The sequence below is a fragment of the Fusarium odoratissimum genome (genome assembly GCF_000260195.1).
Source record: "Fusarium odoratissimum NRRL 54006 unplaced genomic scaffold supercont1.8, whole genome shotgun sequence".
Lineage (NCBI taxonomy): Eukaryota > Fungi > Ascomycota > Sordariomycetes > Hypocreales > Nectriaceae > Fusarium > Fusarium odoratissimum.
In genome coordinates this window covers 263,930-281,753 of record NW_022158694.1, presented here as the reverse complement: position 1 = coordinate 281,753, position 17,824 = coordinate 263,930, and the positions used below count along the sequence as shown (strand labels likewise).

The 17,824-nt window shown below is 48.5% G+C and overlaps 6 protein-coding genes across 6 annotated transcripts; 3 read left to right on the top strand and 3 right to left on the bottom strand.

The window, feature by feature from the left end:
• Nucleotides 1-2,623: 2,623 nt before the first annotated feature.
• On the bottom strand, nt 2,624-5,688 carry FOIG_05893 (uncharacterized protein). The gene is made up of 4 exons (XM_031204777.1): nt 5,560-5,688; nt 4,561-5,494; nt 4,450-4,515; nt 2,624-4,342 (listed from the first exon to the last, which is right to left on the bottom strand). The coding sequence occupies exons 2-4, from the start codon at nt 5,454-5,456 to the stop codon at nt 3,028-3,030; spliced, it is 2,277 nt and encodes a 758-aa protein (XP_031065026.1). The 5' UTR covers nt 5,457-5,494; nt 5,560-5,688; the 3' UTR covers nt 2,624-3,027.
• Nucleotides 5,689-5,739: 51 nt separating this feature from the next.
• Nucleotides 5,740-7,909, bottom strand: FOIG_05892 (uncharacterized protein). The gene is made up of 2 exons (XM_031204776.1): nt 6,723-7,909; nt 5,740-6,671 (listed from the first exon to the last, which is right to left on the bottom strand). The coding sequence occupies exons 1-2, from the start codon at nt 7,496-7,498 to the stop codon at nt 6,188-6,190; spliced, it is 1,260 nt and encodes a 419-aa protein (XP_031065025.1). The 5' UTR covers nt 7,499-7,909; the 3' UTR covers nt 5,740-6,187.
• A 121-nt stretch (nt 7,910-8,030) lies between these two features.
• Nucleotides 8,031-10,585, top strand: FOIG_05891 (uncharacterized protein). Its single transcript, XM_031204775.1, has 2 exons — nt 8,031-8,607; nt 8,657-10,585. Exons 1-2 carry the CDS (start codon nt 8,359-8,361, stop codon nt 9,104-9,106), a joined length of 699 nt encoding a protein of 232 aa, XP_031065024.1. The 5' UTR covers nt 8,031-8,358; the 3' UTR covers nt 9,107-10,585.
• Nucleotides 9,095-10,620, bottom strand: FOIG_05890 (uncharacterized protein). Its single transcript, XM_031204774.1, has one exon. It carries the CDS (start codon nt 10,415-10,417, stop codon nt 9,164-9,166), a length of 1,254 nt encoding a protein of 417 aa, XP_031065023.1. The 5' UTR covers nt 10,418-10,620; the 3' UTR covers nt 9,095-9,163.
• Nucleotides 10,621-10,778: 158 nt separating this feature from the next.
• On the top strand, nt 10,779-14,060 carry FOIG_05889 (minichromosome maintenance protein 10). Its single transcript, XM_031204773.1, has 2 exons — nt 10,779-11,063; nt 11,129-14,060. Exons 1-2 carry the CDS (start codon nt 11,054-11,056, stop codon nt 13,429-13,431), a joined length of 2,313 nt encoding a protein of 770 aa, XP_031065022.1. The 5' UTR covers nt 10,779-11,053; the 3' UTR covers nt 13,432-14,060.
• Nucleotides 14,061-14,955: 895 nt separating this feature from the next.
• On the top strand, nt 14,956-17,410 carry FOIG_05888 (uncharacterized protein). The gene has a single exon (XM_031204772.1). It carries the CDS (start codon nt 15,588-15,590, stop codon nt 16,695-16,697), a length of 1,110 nt encoding a protein of 369 aa, XP_031065021.1. The 5' UTR covers nt 14,956-15,587; the 3' UTR covers nt 16,698-17,410.
• Nucleotides 17,411-17,824: the final 414 nt, after the last annotated feature.

The following is a 17,824-nucleotide window of genomic DNA, read 5'->3' as shown; positions in this document are numbered from 1 at the left end:
CCTCTTCAAAGTCGTACTGTACCAGGGGATGTTTAGTTTGTTACACTAGGATTAGAGCTCGGATTTGATCCTGTCCAAGTAACCTTGAATCGAGGAGCTGTAAACCCCATAACGCTATTTATGAACCATCCAATCGTAACGTTCTTGAGACCCCACTGCTCGGGTCAAGCTTCGTTTTCTGATATTTGGAGCCTTGTCCTTCATGTCACTAACGGGAAAGAAGCGAGATTGGCTGGGCAGGCAACTTTGATATGAAATGAGCCAACTGCGTCTCCTCGATGACAACCCGTCACACTTGAAAAACACATTTATCTCGAAGAACCTTGATTTCTCTGGTAAGGGAGATCAAGGCATTGACATCTTGACATGTCAGGCTTGGCATTACTATGCCGAAAGAGACCTCTCGTATCTCCTTTTTATGCCCGTCGCGTGTCACATGTCGATCATGAACAAATGGAGGTTTTGATCCCTTAAACACGAGGCTTGGCATGGCCGAGGCCACTCTTTTCATCAAGGTCGGAACAATTATTGGAGACTGGCCCATCATACAAAGTTTTGATATGTAGGAACTCTGCAATGCTATACGGGCAGCCGGAGGCCTTCTTAAGTATAATGAAAACTTGAATGTGGCGGGTGGCACTGCACAGCCGCACATCTAACCAATGGCCAGGCTGTTGGGGCTTGTGTCCAGATCATGTTGAATAGAGCAGATCGAAATACTCAAAATGGGTGCAAAATGAGTCATGAAGCACCGCTACTGTCGCTGAAAGCATTCGTTACCAGAAATCACCTCAAAAACAGTATTTTGTCTCAAATTCAACGATGATCAATTGTCGTTGAAAAAGAGTTGTTCACGTCTCATTTAGGAAACGAATCTTGAATTGTTCAGCCAATCAAATTACACTTTAGATCTTTGCCCAGAAATCTTTCGTCTGGCAGCTTATGCAGCAAGGGTCTTAAGCCATCTAGCCAAGCCGAGCCAAGCCAAGCCAAGCTGAACCGAGTTTAAAAATCCTGGGCTGATTCAAATGTTAGTCAACAGGTGAAGTATATCGTAACCATATAATGAATGGCTCTCATTACGTCTGGTGGCATTACTCAGCCTCATCGGCTAATTCCAATAAGAGCCATTGTTTGCGAACACGCGATGCATGTACACAAGTATAGAGTGGTCTCCCGGTATCTTCCTTGCCTTCTTACTTTCGGCCTGGTGTTCGCCGTGACTTTACTCTTAGTGAAATGACTCGGCCGGTTAACCACTCGGTAGTGTCTATAGCTTCGCTACCCTACTAGGTACTTAGTTGGCCGAATAGTATTGTGCAAAGCATATGCCTGGCGAGCCAAGCGGCGGCTCAACCCCAACAACTACCCTCCAGCTACTATCACGTATGACCCAGGAGGCAGTGCTTTTGACATCACATGTAATGTAGCCTCCCTAGCCAATTGTATTACAAAGTCTGTCTGTAAATCCGCAGAAGTTGTTCGACTAGACTACAAACTGAGCCCAAGATTTAGCTTTATCTAAGCCACATTCAACGAGAACTTGTGGTCAGTTTCAAGGTTCGGGTGCGTCACTACGATTCATGTAATTTATAACCCAGCCCAGCTTACCATGGGAAATCAAAGCTTTTGTGTTTGACTACTATATTAGAGAGATATGCAAAATGTGTTTCAATATGTATATTCGGTGGCCACAATACATATACATTTCGCCTCCTGCACCAGGATATTGGACCATGGGATCTGCGAAGCAATGTTTTATGAGGACACAGGACGTATTAGATGATGTCCATGTCCATTTCGCTAGCACGTATTCGTCTTTGAAGTAACGAGGCAGAATTGAGCCCAACTTGACCAGTCTAACCCAGGATTTACTAGCCACTTTGAAACTGCAAGAGAAGACGGCAAACTGGAAAGTCTCGATAATGCCTTGAGAATGTCTCATAAGCCCCGTGAACTACGAGGCCGGTTTCAAATGAATAGAAGGGGGAAGAATACTGCCATGAGCTGTCACATCCCGAGTCTGGCGCAAACAACGTAGGAAGCCTAAAATCTGGGAGAGCATGAAATGGCCTGATAAGACCAATCTCCAGCTTGCGCCAAAGGATTAAGTGTATGTAATATGACACTATCAAAATATGACCGTACAAGTCTTGCCAAGGTCCTGGCAAGATCCGGTTTCCAGCGGTTGCACGGAGTACGACGGTCCTTGTTTGTCATATCTCGCGATTCAATCTCACGTAAGTAGATTTTCGCCCTAGCAAACAACAAAAAGCCCCTGACGTATCTTACATGATACTCCCTGTAGTGAAACTCACAATTACAAAACCCATGCGATCCGGAACATAGCAACGGGTTTCATTTCGTGGGAGAAACCTTTTTCAGTTGCATCATCAGATCCTTCGCTACTATCATCGCACAGCCTCCCTGTCAACTAAAGGTCCCATGCTTCGTTACGGCACAGCAAAGTTCAACTTCCTTATTGATGAATTTCCACAATTTTGACTCTCTTGAATTTGAGGATTTACAAAGAGACGTATGCTAAGAGAAAAATGGCTCTTGGGGAATCCTGCTTTCAACTCCACCGCATCGTGGCTGTGTATTTCCAAACACCAATCAGCGGGATCCGTTTCTCCTCTTTGGACGACACTTTCCTATATGATAGACTTTTGACTGCTATTAAGTTACGGTGAGAAATGGCACATGTGCTATCTGGCCCTGTCTAGCCTTGCATTTGCGGATTGTGCAATAACGGAATCGTGGTGTTCCGACATTGAGCAGTCCCCGGTGTCAAGATGTTGATCAACTATTGCGATGGGCTATGCTACGCACATCTAGACCATAGTTAGGATCAGTCGGTTCTATCGGTGCTACTTGAATTTCACTGGAGTAACATGATGGCATGATAAGTGCAACAAGTGCAAGGTGTGAATGTAAAACAAAGAACTTTTGAACTCCCTGAGTAGAAGGTGTTGACGACTAAATCTGCCGCACTTTTCGTGACTCTATCTTCATCAACCGTACGCCTTATCGTCGTCCCAAATCCACCTTACGGACAGGGACCATGTCCTCGGCGCCCTCTTGGTCCTTGATCGAATTCTCAACTCCAAAGAAGGGTGCAACTCCATGTCTCAGTACACCTTTCCAGAACCCAGACACAATCTCTTTCAAGTCGCCTCCAGTCTGCTTAAAGTCGGGGAACGCATTAATCTCAAGCAGCCAAGCAGTTCCTTGGGCATCCACAAGGAAATCTAGGCCATATACCTCGAAGGCATTGGGCAGCGCCTGGAAGTGGATAGGCATAGCCTTTGCTGCAGCCTCGAAGATCTCTCCAGTTACCTCGCAAATCTGGTGGAAGATATCATCGCGCATATCGCCTGACAAGGGCAAGTCCCAGAAACGGCGCACAGTGTTTTCGTTTGGTGAATCTTGAAGACATGTGTTTGTAAGGAAAGACTCGATATCCTCTGGTGCATCTGACGGCGCAGCATAGGGCTTTCCAGCAAAGAGTGCCAGCATGTGCTTGTAAACCCAGACATCGAGGCTTCCTGTGCACATCACGTAGGTGCGAATGTGGAACTTGCGCTTCTCGTCGTCGACAAGAAGTGGCGGGTGAATATACGGCTGCGCAACAAAGTGTCGCAGATGCGAGGTCATGATGTTGTCGCCGTCGTCATCCTGCCCAGCAACATCCTCCTCTTCATCATCAGTGTCAGGCTGGTCCTCCTCCCAGAGGTCAAAGATATTCTGAAGCTCATCCATGGAGCTGAAGAGTCGAATACCTTGGCCGCGATCACTCATTCCTGGCTTCAGGATCCACCACTCCTTATCCTTGGGATTTGACTGTTGTTCGTTGCGTTCCATACTCTCTCGGAGGTCAAAAGCTTCCACTAGAGCATCGTCTAGAAACTCGGCGAAGTCGACTTCGAAGGCTTCACTGCGCTTGATGTGAGACGCCAAGACGGACTCGGGGTGCTTTGCCACCCAGTGATCGACGGTAGTGGACAGAAAGTGTTTTCGGATCAGAGCCTTTCGAATCATATAGCTGTTGATTAGAGTCGTACGCTCATGGCTGGCGGCATACTCAAAGTCGATGGTCTCGTACGCCACGATCTGTAAAATATTTCCTTCTGAGAGGACGATCTTCGCAAGAGCTGGCTCATCAGACTCCGGTACTTCAGTGATTACATTGAATATGCCTTCGGGGAACAGTGAGTTGAGGGCGGAGAGAATGAGTGGTTGTACGTAAGAGTCTTCGTAGGAGATGACAGCTTGAATCGAGGGGCTCTTTTGCCTCAATGCCACCTCTTGCTTGATTTGGCTTGCCTCTGAACCTGAGTCCCTTTATCAACAGTAAGAATATGTCTATTTGTGGTCTTGGTAGAATACAGGCATTGTGCTTCTCTCCTAGCTCTGCCCACCACATATCATTCGATCGAGGACACTTACAGTTTGAGTTCCTGCTGGTTCCATTCTCCAGGACCATGCATGAAGTTTGCCTTAAGAGGTGTGATACTAAAATAGTCAATAATGGAATTTTTCTCGTAGCAAACGACGTACCTTGTCAATCCCTCCTTCACAGTCCATCCGTCGTTGCCCGGGCCGGACTCTTCCACACTCTTGTAAACATCAGTGAACTTTGGCGCCCACTTGAAGTGCTTATGGGTATGCCCTTTTCGTGAGCTAGGCCGGGCGGCATCATCCACCTCACCCCCAACACCCTCACGTATCCTCTCCTCTTCTTCGTTCTCGTCTCCAGCCTCGCCTTCGATCTCTTGGAAGCAGCCACCTTCTCTCCAGTAGTTCTGCAAAACGTTGGTCCATATAGCCTTGTTGTTCTCCAGCCCCTCTACCAAGGGCACATTAACGCTGTAGAGGTCTGCACTGCCATCTGTGGGCCATTGATTGTAAAGTGTTTCGATGACCTTGACGCTGCGCCGGCAAGCTGCCTCGATGATAACTGGGTCATGGTTTCGAGTGAAGAAGGCGAAGCTTAGCGCAATTGATTTCTTCTGGCAAACAGCCGCCTCTAGAGCAGCACCCAGCGTCCCCGAGCTAAGGGCAAAGACTGCTGTGGTGTTTCTGCCGTAGTTAGGCCCACTAACAACAAGGTCGATAGGCCCTCGATCTTGGAAAAAGTGATGAAGACCAATCTGAACGCAGGAAGCCGGCGTTCCATCAATCAAAATCCATTCCTCGACATCTCCTGAGGGGGAGGGTCGATGGTGAGTGGTGCCCGGAGAGTCCTCACCGTGGATAACTTTTGAAGGGCGGTAGTACAGAGGCTTGAGAGTCTGCCCAATCATATGTGCCTTCCCGATCCATGATCTCTGGGTATGAGGCAAGCAGACTGAGACGGCGTGGCCGGCTTGCTGGAGCTGCTGAATGAGACAGTGAACGTAGGGAGAGGAGTGTGGTGATGGCGGCCCATCGTCATTCGTGACGAGGATATGCATCTTGACCTACAGAGAAGGTGTCACAGGGTCCTTACAATCTGGTCTAGTAGTCAGTATGTCTCTTTTCTAAAGAATACGCAGAGAAGAGAGAGAAAGGACTCACTAGATTGCAATGCCCGTGAGATACGTAGAGTATTTGATGAAATCAATGTCAGGGTGAAATCGCAATGAGGGGCACGTGGGGCAGGCATGCAGAGTCAGAGAGAGCGCTAAGCACGTCAGTACGTCACAGCATGACTTCCAATTGGGCTTAATGTTCACAGGCACGGGTGTCAGGGGGGGGGGACTCATGTAATTATCATGAACTTGTCTTTTCTTTTATTCGACTACATCATGAAAAAAAATAATCTACCTAAAAACCGGGGCTCACAGAATCGAATACTTCCAGAGGGAAACCCCTTAGCGAACCAGACCAGCCGTACCGAACCTTCTCAAATATAATAAACCGAAACAGACTTGGCCTTCCATCCTCTCTTCCTTTTTCGAGGGCAGGTATCAACAATAAACGCTGTCTCTCAATGCAATACATGCCATCGACCCTGTCGGCCTATTAGTCCTTTTAACGCGCCAATACCGTCCAACGCCAAAACCGGTCCGAAGTTCCTTTGAAAGGCAATAAGTAGGATTAAACCATATGCAGAATTATTGAAGTTCATGGGGCAGCCACTTGACCGAGATGTGACACCGTAGTGGAAAGCAAATGCGACGCCTATGCACGGAGAGGGATTTCCTTAGATGCGGGTACGCTTAGACTCCCTAGTGTCGACGCTGTCTGCGGAGCGTTTGCGCGATGGTGATTTAACGACACCTTCCTTGGTTCGTCGCCAAGAGTCGAAGGGGCTTCGCTTTCCAGGCGGCTTGACAGGAGTACCTTCGTCAGGCAATTTGTTGGTGGATCGAGTGACTCGTCGAGTAGACGGTGGTGAAGCGGGAGCAAACCTGGGTGCTTCAGGAGTGCAAGCGCGTTCTGGCTTAGACGCAGATGGAGTTTCTGGGACATGTAGCTCCTCATCATTCTCCTCGACGTCAGTCACAGCCTCCTCTTCCTCAATCTGCTCATCCGTCTTATCATTGTGGAACAAAAGACGAGGTTTAATGGAACTTCGAGTTAATGGGCGGTTGAGATGAGCCTCAGGATCCTCTTCTGCGGCTTGACGCTCATCCCAATCATCCATCTCTTGCTCCGACCACTTGCGGAAGAATCTCTTTCCACGGCTGTTCGAATTAGCGTTTGCATATTAAATAATTGGGTCAAACAAAACTTACAATGTGTACACCATGCCATCCTTGCGATCAGCAAGATCATCGACTGTCTTGATGCCTTCTCCAGGAACCTTGACCTTGCGCTTGTCGTGACGTTTAGTAGTCTCAGGTCGCGGTGTATCGCTGAAGAATGGGTTTTCCGATGTGAGGAAAGGATTCTCTTGGCTCTCGTCACGAACAGGTACTCGATCCCGGGTATCGGTGAAGATCTCAATAGGCTCCTCAACCTCTTCCACGGAAAAGCTCTCCATCGAGATGCCGGTGTACTTCTTGGAAGCTCGTTTCCTAGGAGTCAAAGTCGCTTCATCGGCATCGGAACTAAAAAGGTTGCGGGCGACTGATTTGATGTGTGCGGTTTTCTTTTCTGTGGGTGGTTTTTGGGGAGTCTTTGATGGTGTGGGAAGCATGCCAGTGGCACCAGCAACAAAAGAGGTAGATCGCCCATGAGTGCGACGGCTCGCACCATCGCGAGAAGTTTCCGCCTGCATGTTTTCTGTTGCACGGCGAACGAAATCACTAGCAGGCATGCGCTTCTTATGCGGCAAGGGAGAGGCGATGGCAGCGCTCAAATGCTTGCTTGATTTTTTGGCAGTATGCGGTGATTGAATTTGACGATGTGATGCGCCGGGTGATGGAGACCTTGTTCGTCGTGATGAAATTCGTGCAGATTTGCGAGGAGTAAAAGGTTCCCAGTTGTCCTGGTATCCGAGACGAGGAGTTGGCGGAGTGCGGATGCGGGTGGGCGGTGGAGGAGTAGTAGAGCCGTGATGGTCGGCCATTTTGATGGGCAGTGAGAGGCAGTGGCAGTCGGTGTTGACTATCGATTAAAACAGTTGAGGGGCGTTGCTGGAATATTAAGCTTATCCCTCGAAGGATAGTCTTGACTTAATACTAGGAGCTTGGTCTCGATGGCTGCCAGGTCTACCCGATAGGATTGCTTCGAATTGGCCTCGTTGACTGACGTGATAAACAGCGCAGTTGACTCGGGAATTACAGCTGTCGTCTTGAAAGGAGGTATATAGTCTTTGGGTATAGCAACAGAAGAGCTCAATGATGGAGGTCGCTTGCTAATTGATGATAATGGCAGATTTAGAGATGAGAGTTTGTAGGGTAAGATGTTTACATTTGAATAGGAAGAAGAATCAAGATGAGAGAAGTGGCTGGGACAAAACTACCCTGGAGTGTGCACCAGCCTCCCAGCCTCCCTATTCTCTGGTTGTGCGACCAGGTTTTACCCACTAAAATATAGGTCCACTTGCAACCTAACCGCGTCCGTCGTGTCAGCAACCCCTCCCTGACGCGTCTGTTACGCGACAGATTACGGCCAATCAATATGCAGCCACGAGCTATGAGTTTAAATCAATGGTGGGAACAATAGCGGTGCCCCTCATGAATTAAACAAAAGCTGCCATTCCATAGCAACCCATGACAATCAATTCAGCAAGCGCCTACGGAGCACAGTGACCCTGCATAGGTACGCCACAACGTCTTGTACACGATATTTGAAACGTGGACGTCTCGAAACACACAACCTCACTGCGACCATAGACCGGCGCTTCCAACGTAGTCGGTCACTGATACTATTCTCAATAAGCTGGGCCTGCGTCTACTGGATTGGATGCCATAGCTGTCTGCCATAATGGCTGACGATACAACTGAATATACAGAATCCAATATCTGGGAGTCTCCCGGAAATGATGATGGCCCACCGACCTCTCGACCCAGAACTCCCAGAACTCCCAAAACCCCCAAAACGCCGACACAAGAGCGCCCAGAGCCCATCGACCATGAGGCCGCATTGCGCAAAGAGCTTGAAGGTGTCCGGAGCATAAACGAGTCCATTGAGGGTGTCATCTCAACATTGGAACGTGCAGGGGGTAATATGAACGTATGTTTCTCATTGCATCGTCAAGTGTGTATATACTAACCACCTACAGACTGTATTGAGCACAGTGAATAATGCTTCCGTTCTTCTCAACACCTGGACACGGATACTATCCCAAACCGAGCATAACCAGCGACTAATTCTAAACCCTGCATGGAAAGGCGCAACAGAGGATATTGCTGAACAAGAGGCTGAAGCCATTCAGAAACAGCAGGCTGCTGAGCGAAGAGCTGCCGAAGAGGAACAAAGGCGCGAGGAGTTGCGGCAGCGCCGGGAAGAAGAAGAGGAGAGACGAAGGCTGGCCGCAACTGCACCTGCACGAGGAACCAGAGGAACTAGAGGGCTCAGGGGTACCACGAGAGCACGAGGCCGAGCCGCCACCACGAGGAGTGTTAGCTCTAGCTATACATCCGAAAGCACTACGTCGAGCATACCGAGCACTCGCGGTGCCTCAAACATTGGTCGAGGATTTGGTGCGCGCCGAGCGAGGGGGACTAGATAAGCCAGAACAGGTTCATCTCACGTTTTAATGACAGATACCCAATAGATATTCTTATTATTACTTCTTCTTGAAAAAGTCACTCATCTTTTTCATGCCCTTGGTGTTGACTTTCTTGAGATCCCGAACTCCCCTGCTCTCAAGCGATTTCTTTTTCTTTTCCTCCTCCATCTTTCTCTTCTTGACAAAAGCCTCGTCCTCTTCCTCGTCCAAACCACGCTTGCGAGAGTAGTCGATAGAGTGAGCAGCCATGGCTTCGGCGCGCAATTTGCTAAGCTTAGCCAGGTACTCGTCCAGAGGCGAGAAGTCCACAATAGTCTCCCTTTTCAGCATGTCCTCTAGTTGAGCTGTAAGAGATGGGGCAATGTAGCCTGAGCAGATGAAATTAAAAGCAATCCGTAATCTCTGAAGATTTATTATCTCAGGAGATGCCTCAATAGCACTGACAATATTTTCTGTGGTTGTCTCTGCAGTCAAAGAGGTGGCTGCGGTAGAGGTTTCAGATACTTCTGTTTCTGTCGTTGCAGCAGTCGATTGGGAATCGGCAGATTCCGAATTAGATGTCTGCGATTCTGTCCTTGTTGTTGTAATCTCTGTCGTTTCTCGCCTCTGTACGAGTATAGGTGCTTCCAAAGCCTTCTTCACGAACTTCTCCTCCATGCTTGGAGCAAGTCCGCCCTCGCGCATTCTCTTTGCTTTGTCTAGGACGACCTTGACGAGTTTACTCTCATTTATTCGGAACATGTTCTCATCTCCTGCTTCAACAGTATCGCAAACCTCGGCCATTCGGCTCTCGATGAGCTTCCGTGTCTTGTCGCATCGCACGATTTCAGATAGATGTGACGACCCTTGTGGTAGCTTGTCAAAGTAGTCGTCACTGGAAAGAAACAGCCGCTTTCCTTCTGAGCTCTTTGACTGGGTTTCCGTCAACGCTGGGAGGACCAGAAATAGGGGGTCGATTGAAGTCGCTAGAAAGAGATCCTGGCCCATGGATACTCCAGTCTTCTTGACGCTATCCGTAGAAGAGTCTGATGAAGTCTCGATCAGCCAGCTTCGAGGAGTCGTGTTTGGTATCGCAACTTTGGTGAATTCGTATATGCCTGTCTCTGGACACACGAGGTATCTCGCTGGTCGACCATGTCTAGGATTGGGAAGAGTGACTATGCGCGCTTCGGGGGTCGCTTTTGAGGGAAGTATGAAGATTTTCGAGGGGTTCTCTACCCGAGACGACAGACTGAACTTGGATGAAGTAGATTTAGGTTCTGAGGCTTTCGTATCAGCTGCAGCAGCTTTGGTTGATCTTGTCCTTGCCATTGCAAGATTGTATGGAAAATAATTAAAAAGGAATATGAATATGCGCAAAGCTACTCGTTTATAGAATCCAAAGGAGAAAATGTACCAAGACAGATGCGTTGATGCTCTCCAAAGACAATTATGTGGTCTGGTAGAAAAGCTAAAAGAAATGATACTCGTGCTACAGACAATGTAATAGTGAATTAAACACGCTGAGACGCGTTTGTACGCGACGGTTGCAGGGGCTACATATGAGAGAGACTTACCGTATTTAGGTTAGTGGATATTCAAGTATAGTGGCCGGCGCCAAGACCAACCTAGCCAGCGCAAAGCACAAATAGCTTTGCGCCCTCCCAGTCAGTATTGGTTGACGCATTGGGTGTGGATGTCGTCTTCAACCGCTGAAACAAGCATTCCCTGCATCAACAACTAAAAATTCGTATCTTCAGCATCTTACCCTCACCAACGACTCTCGACCGATCCAGCTGAATGGCTGCCGCCCTCCCAAGGCTATACCTACCGCCCTAATCGATTGGGAATATGCTCTATGCTATAGGACGAACACTTATATCCAAACCCTTCTAAGTGGCCGCATACCGACGGGGACTGGTTTCTGGGCCACCCGCTTGAAAATTACTTTCTGTCCCAGGTATCGTCATGGCTCCAGGTGAGACCACAATAATTGCTGAACTGTTCTTTCATGTGACAATCCACTGACCCTCCATGCCACAGCTTCTCCAGCAAAACAAGGAACCGAAGCCCAATGGCCCCCAAGATCTCCGCATGAAGCTCTGCTTAGTACGCCGCGTGGACGAGAGCGATACCGACAGATGATGACATCGCCTTCACCTTCACCGTCGAAAAGAGCTCGCAACTTACCCTCGATGAATCTCATGGCCGAGATTGAGAACGACGATGACGATGAGGACGAGGAAACCCTGCAGCTGAAGCTTCAAGAGATCCAGGCGCGGCTCAAGTTGAAAAAGCTACAGGCTGCGAAGTCGAAAAAGTCAGAAGAAAGCGTTGAGCAATTACATGCCACGACCTCGGAGCTCGTGATATCAACACAAGTTCCAAGTCGATCGAGGCGCGCAACCACTCCAACTCGGGAACCACTAGCTCGACAACAAAACCATGTGGAAGTGCCTGCGTCACCCGTCAGGAGGGTTCAAGAGCCCTCGGTGCAAACATCGCCAAGTAGAGTGTTGCTGGGTATTGATAAGGGCCTTAAGGCTCGGGATATCTCCTTGAAGCGTGCGCCCAGCTACCGGGATTCGCAAACATCGACTGAAATTGGACAAACGGGCTATTTGCGAAGATCAAGGTCGAAAACTACAGGGAGCGGCAATTCTTCTTTCTCATCAGAGACGCGCCCAATGAGTTTCAATGAACGGCTTGTTTCCGCGAGGACAGATGAGGCTGCTCGTGCTCAGCGGCAAAAGGACATTCAAAAGCTAAGATCAAATGCATTTAGTATCAGCCAGGATGAGATGGAGCAGTATAAGAAGAAAGCTATTGAGATACCAGATGAGCCATTGAAGGCTCCGTCCTTCTCAAGGGAGGAGATCATAGGGACAACAAAACCTGTTGGCTTGCAACGAAGTTACACCGTGCCTAACGTTCAGGCTCCCGAAAAGAAGGCTCCGGCACCAACTTCTACAGCTTTGGTTCGGAAGAAAAAGTCACCCCATGGCGAAGTCTCTGAAGAACAGGTGGCTGGTTTTGAGCCATACTCTAGCTTCCACTTGTCCAAGAGAATTTTACCACATGGCGTCCTTGCTCGGCACGTTTCCGGCAAGCAAGTATACACAATTAAGGATATACTGAAAGTTGTTAAAGCACCAGACTTTGCTTTGCCAGATGTTGAACAAGACATCGTGGTGTTCGGTATCTTGGCAAAGAAATCAGAGCCTCGCGCACACAAGCCAACGCAAAAGAATGGAAAGACGGAGGATAGGGGGAAGTACATGGTTATGACCCTAGTCGATCTAGAATGGGAACTGGACCTTTTTCTCTTCAACTCTGGCTTCACAAAATACTGGAAGCTCACAGAAGGGACTGTCATTGCGATACTCAATCCCACTATAATGCCACCCCCACCCGGAAGACATGATACTGGCAAGTTCAGTCTTGTCATCAATTCAGATGATGACTCGATTATTGAGGTTGGCACATCTCGTGATCTTGGAGGTTGTCAATCAGTCAAGAAGGATGGAGATTTATGTGGCGTTTGGATCAATAAGAAGCGTACTCATCACTGCGAATTCCACTCCAATGAAGCCCTTCGCAAACAGCGTTCAACACGAATGGAAGTAAATGGAAGCAGTTTCGGCGCCAGGAAGAATAACTCTAGAGAAGTCATTGGCTGGGGCGCCGAGAAGAAAAAGGAGGCATCCAGGAAATATGACTGGGAAACAAAGACGCATTGGTTCGCTTCACGTTCCATGAGCGCAGCAGACCTGATTGATGGGAAGGACAGAACACCGAACGATCGAAAAGAGAGAGCAGAATTCCTGAAAAGAGATCTGGAGGCAAAGGAGAAAGAACGTGAAATGATGAAGAAGCTTGGTCAGGTTGGCAGCGCAGCTGGAAGGGAATACATGCGACAAGCTGGTTCGAAAGCGGCACTGCCCGCTGCGGGCACTTCCACCCAACCCTCGAGCTCTGCACAGGCGTCAGAGGAAGTTTACAGGCCAGACGCAAAGTCACTGGGCCTACTGGGGAAGGATTCTGCCATTCATCTGAGCCCTGTGAAACGGAAACGCCCAGACAGCTCTCAAGCCAGCTCTCAAGCAGGTTCAGCCATAAGCAGCGGCCCAACGGCTTTCGGCTGGGGGAGCAATCTAAAGGATAAGCTTTCAAAAATGAAGGAGGGGGAAAAGCTACGCAAAGATGAACAACCTCCAGTGCGGAAAAAGACTCGCTTTGTGACAGATAAGGGTATCCGTGAAGCCGGTAGGGAGAGTCTAGGTGACGAGCTCCACGGTCGGCAGATCATGCTCGACGATGACGATGACGACTTGGTTATTGTATAAAATATTCACTTCTTTCTCCATTGGGCACTTATATGGCGTACTGGCGAGCATGAGGCTGTGGTTTTTGGCGTTATTGCAGATGCTTCGGACATGTTTACGAAGGAACGATTTTGGTCAGGGTTACCTCATATCGCTTGAATCAAGGCAGGTCTTATTGATAGAATCAACTTAGATGACACCATATGCTCCCTACATGTGACCGAGGCTTATGTGCTTGGTCGGTTCAAAGGCAAGACGTCAACAACATGCCATCTTCTAACCCCCAATGTGCCTCGAGATTAGCATAGCCTCCCCCACTTGCACGTATTGCACGCACTGCGAGGAAAAGCTGTAAGCGATGATGATGTGCGTGGTCGCGGTATTCCGGCGGCGTAGTGCATAACATAACTGAGCTGTGTATATCGGCGGCTACGAAGTGATGGAGTGGGAAATATGATCCTCTTTAACCTTTCCCCTTTGGTGCTTGTCTTATTGACCAACAGAAGCGTTCAGAATCTCCGTAACAACGTGCCTTTCTGCGGTCATCGTTGAGTTTCCGCATTGTGTAGTGGGCATAATGCGAGGGCAAGACATCAGGGGCAGAGTAAAGTGTGGTCAGTCCCTCTGTCGGCAGTCTTTGGCTGGTTGCATGAAGAACACGCGAGTGTCCTTTAATTCCTGTGTCTGTTAAGAGAGCTATATAGTCCGATTGTGAAAAATGAGGCGTTGAAGCTCGTCATATTATCATTTTTAGGGGATACTACCATGCAATTTTCTTTATGTTCAGCTAAGTCAACACCAAAGTTAGTTTTTGTTAACTATACTCCCACCTCCCACCAACGGCCAATGCTACGGTGTCAAAACTCTTTATTTATTATTGGCGCATTCTGCGATCTTCTGGTTTCATTCTAGCTTCTAGATAATACGACTTAATATGTCGCTGTAGGGTAAGCAATGGCCGTCGGCTACCAAGTAATAAGCTCTCTTGTTACCGACCTAAACACTGACATCCCGTAGCAGCTTGGCGTTTTATGCATATATTGCTTCGCTAACCTGATTCCCTACGGAGGACTACGGTTGGGTTGCAATGGCTGAAAATGTTAGTTTTGACGCAATTGTGAACTCTTTGCGAAGACCTTATGTTGGATAAACTTGTTCTGTCGAGAACACCTCACGCATCACGGGTCGTCAAAGCTGACAGCTGAAATTGAGTTGACTAAAGAATGACGCCCATTTGGACCAACGTGGTTTATGGAAAGACATGCCACGATGCTTGGGATGGTTACACAAGCAATTGTTACTGGTGAGTAGTTATTTAGCATCGTGATGACTTCTAAGCTGGCAAGATATCCGCTGGTCCGTCAAAGACGCACTACAGAATTGAAAACGTTCGAGCATTTATTGTTTATCAAGTATAGAGTCATATAAAGAGAAACATTCTTTTGTTCGCGGCCAATGGCTCGGACTTCGAAAGAGCCATGTTAAAGCCGGCTTATTTCAGTTAGATTCGCCGGACTCTTGCTCTTGAATGATACGCTGTCGAGGCGCAGTCACCATGCCATGATCCTTTCATCTCCTTAAACTTTTCCGCGATTATAATGTACTGTACACCCTAGAAGCCTCTCAGCACTCCGTACTAATGGCTCCAATGGAACGTTGACTGGCCTCAAAAGGCTTAAACAAACCCCCACGCTCCAGACTCGTCAAGCGACTCTTAGACCCTGAATCGTAGTCTCGTCGACCCCGGATTTTCTGCATGAATAACCCCAAGAAGCGACTCCCGTGAGCACTTCCCCTCATAGCAAGATGCATACGAGCGGAGTCTTTATTCGAGCCTACCAATCTTTGAGCTGCCCGATTCTCTGACCGGTTCAATCGTCCTCTCGGAGTTGATGGATTGTATCATTTGACTTATTATGGCCCCGCCATGAAGTAACGAGAAGTTATGAGTGATCAAGTTGCAGGTTCGTAACTGGAGAGTCCTTTGAGCCGCCATATATGGGTTTGTGTTGAAGAACATCAATACCCAGGAGATGATATAAAAGCCAAGTCTCCTCCGACTTGATATCCAAATAAGAGCTTACACTATCGCCCATTACACTGATAAATCCTATTGAATACCTTTACCATTGATCCCAACCAAACTTCAGACAATCCCTACAGTATCAAGCTATATCATGCCTCCTCATAGTGACGCTCCCTCACCAGCAGGGTCCTTCAGCTCCCAGCTATACAACCACAGCCAATGGCACTCAAGCAATGGAAATAACAACTTCATATCTGATTCTTCATCAAGCGCTTCTGCAGACAATCGCTTGGATGACGTGCAGCATATAAAACGCCCTCTAACACCTGGCGTCTATGTTCCAACCATGTGCTTCTTCGATCCAGATACAGAAGACGTCGACACCGCTGCAATTGCCGCTCATGCTGTGCGACTCGCTCAGGCTGGTGTAACAGGCCTTGCGACGCAGGGTTCCAACGGAGAGGCCGTTCATCTCTCCCACTCGGAGCGGCAGCTGGTCACCGCCACTACAAGAGCCGCCCTGAATGACGGCGGCTTCTCGCATGTGCCCGTGATCGTGGGATGTGGAAGCCAGAGCACGCGCGAGACCGTACAATACTGCCATGAGGCTTGGGAGGCTGGCGGTGACTATGCGCTCGTCCTACCCCCGTCCTACTATGCCACGTTATTTGCCCCGGCCTCGGAAACCATCCTGGAGTATTTCACAAGAGTCGCAGACAAGTCTCCCATACCGATCATAATCTACAACTTTCCTGGTGCTGTGGGGGGCATGGATATGTCATCGGACATGATCATCACTCTTGCACGACATCCAAATATTGTAGGCGTGAAGTTGACATGCGGCAACACGGGAAAACTGAACAGGGTAGCCGCGGCAACCCGCAAGCCTTCAAAATACAACCCAAAGGAGCCCGACTTCCTAGTCCTCGCAGGTTCCGCCGACTTTCTGATCCCTTCTCTGGCCGGAGGTGGTCACGGCATCCTGGCAGGCTTGGCCAACATTGCCCCGAGGGCATGCATCAAGACCATGGAACTCTATCTTCAAGGCAATGTTTCCGAAGCACAAAAGATGCAGGAAGTGGTCTCACAAGGCGACTGGACGGCGATCCAGGGCGGCGTGGTTGGTGTCAAGGCTGGACTACAGGCTTGGATGGGTTACGGAGGCTTTGCACGAAGTCCACTGCCGAGGCCAGACACAGAGCAAACGAAGCGGTGGAGGGAAGGTTTTCGGGACCTTGTGATGCTGGAGAGATCACTCTAAGCCCGAGTGTACTGTAAGTCTGAGACGGTGATCATGAAGGACCGGCCACGAGTGTCACACCAAAGCAAAAGAAGTGGAGGATATCTTACAACTTGGCATGGATGAGGGAGCTCTGATAGCACGATACACTTTGTATCGTGTCGTATTCTTTCCATAAGTGGATCGGAGTAAGCAGCAAGAGTATCCTATGATGCCTTCACACAGAGTTAAGAGTGTATATCCCGGGACCTGCATGAGTCGGAAGCTGGAGGGGGCGTGGTCAGCATCGTATTGAGGCGATGGGTGGTTCACAAGGCGTGGCATTGTGCAATGACTGCTTTTAGCGTTGCGCCATAAAAGTGATACTGTATCTATACATATTTGCCCTATTCAATGAGACATTTTGTGGACAAGAGGCATTGTATTGTGTCTGTGAGCATGGCTGACGCGCAATACTGTCTTGGATCTATCCTCCGTAGTTGTTAGTTCTTCGATGGTGTTTTTTTTTTGGTTCAGTGTAACATATCTAGGTATCTTACAAGGGTCAACCCTTAATTGCCAAGCCGATCTACAGGAACCCAGAAAGACTCCTTTTGGCAGATGGCATGACAATCACATCGTGTTTCAGTCCCAGATTGGAAATCGACAATGCTAAGATGCCATGACAAAGCACGGTCGACATGTAACCGGACCGTTGAAGTGATCAGCAAATAAATCGGAGCAGCAGAGTTTTCTGTAGAAACAAGGAGAGGATCTCGATTCCTCAAGAGCAGACGCTGTAAGCAAAAGTTGAGCACAACAACCTTGTCGCATAACGAGCTGATCTTTTGCCAAGTCTGTCAAGGGACTTGTAATGAATTATTGAATTTGTTGGCAATGGCATCCATACATCGATTGAAAATAGTAATGTAGATAAATCAGCCGTAAGCATTGGTCTTGCTCGTCCTTGGCAAGTTGGCACATCCATCTCAGATTCAATCGAGACTTGCATGGATTCCCCTCATTCATCACATCATTAGATTGGATCTTATGAGAGGATGCGACTGTGATGCATGACTAGTCTATGTCTACCTTACGTTACGTTACGGGGTCAGCCGCGAGGTGACTCTGGAGGTTGTGCCAGTAAACTTACTGAGAATAAGCTAAAA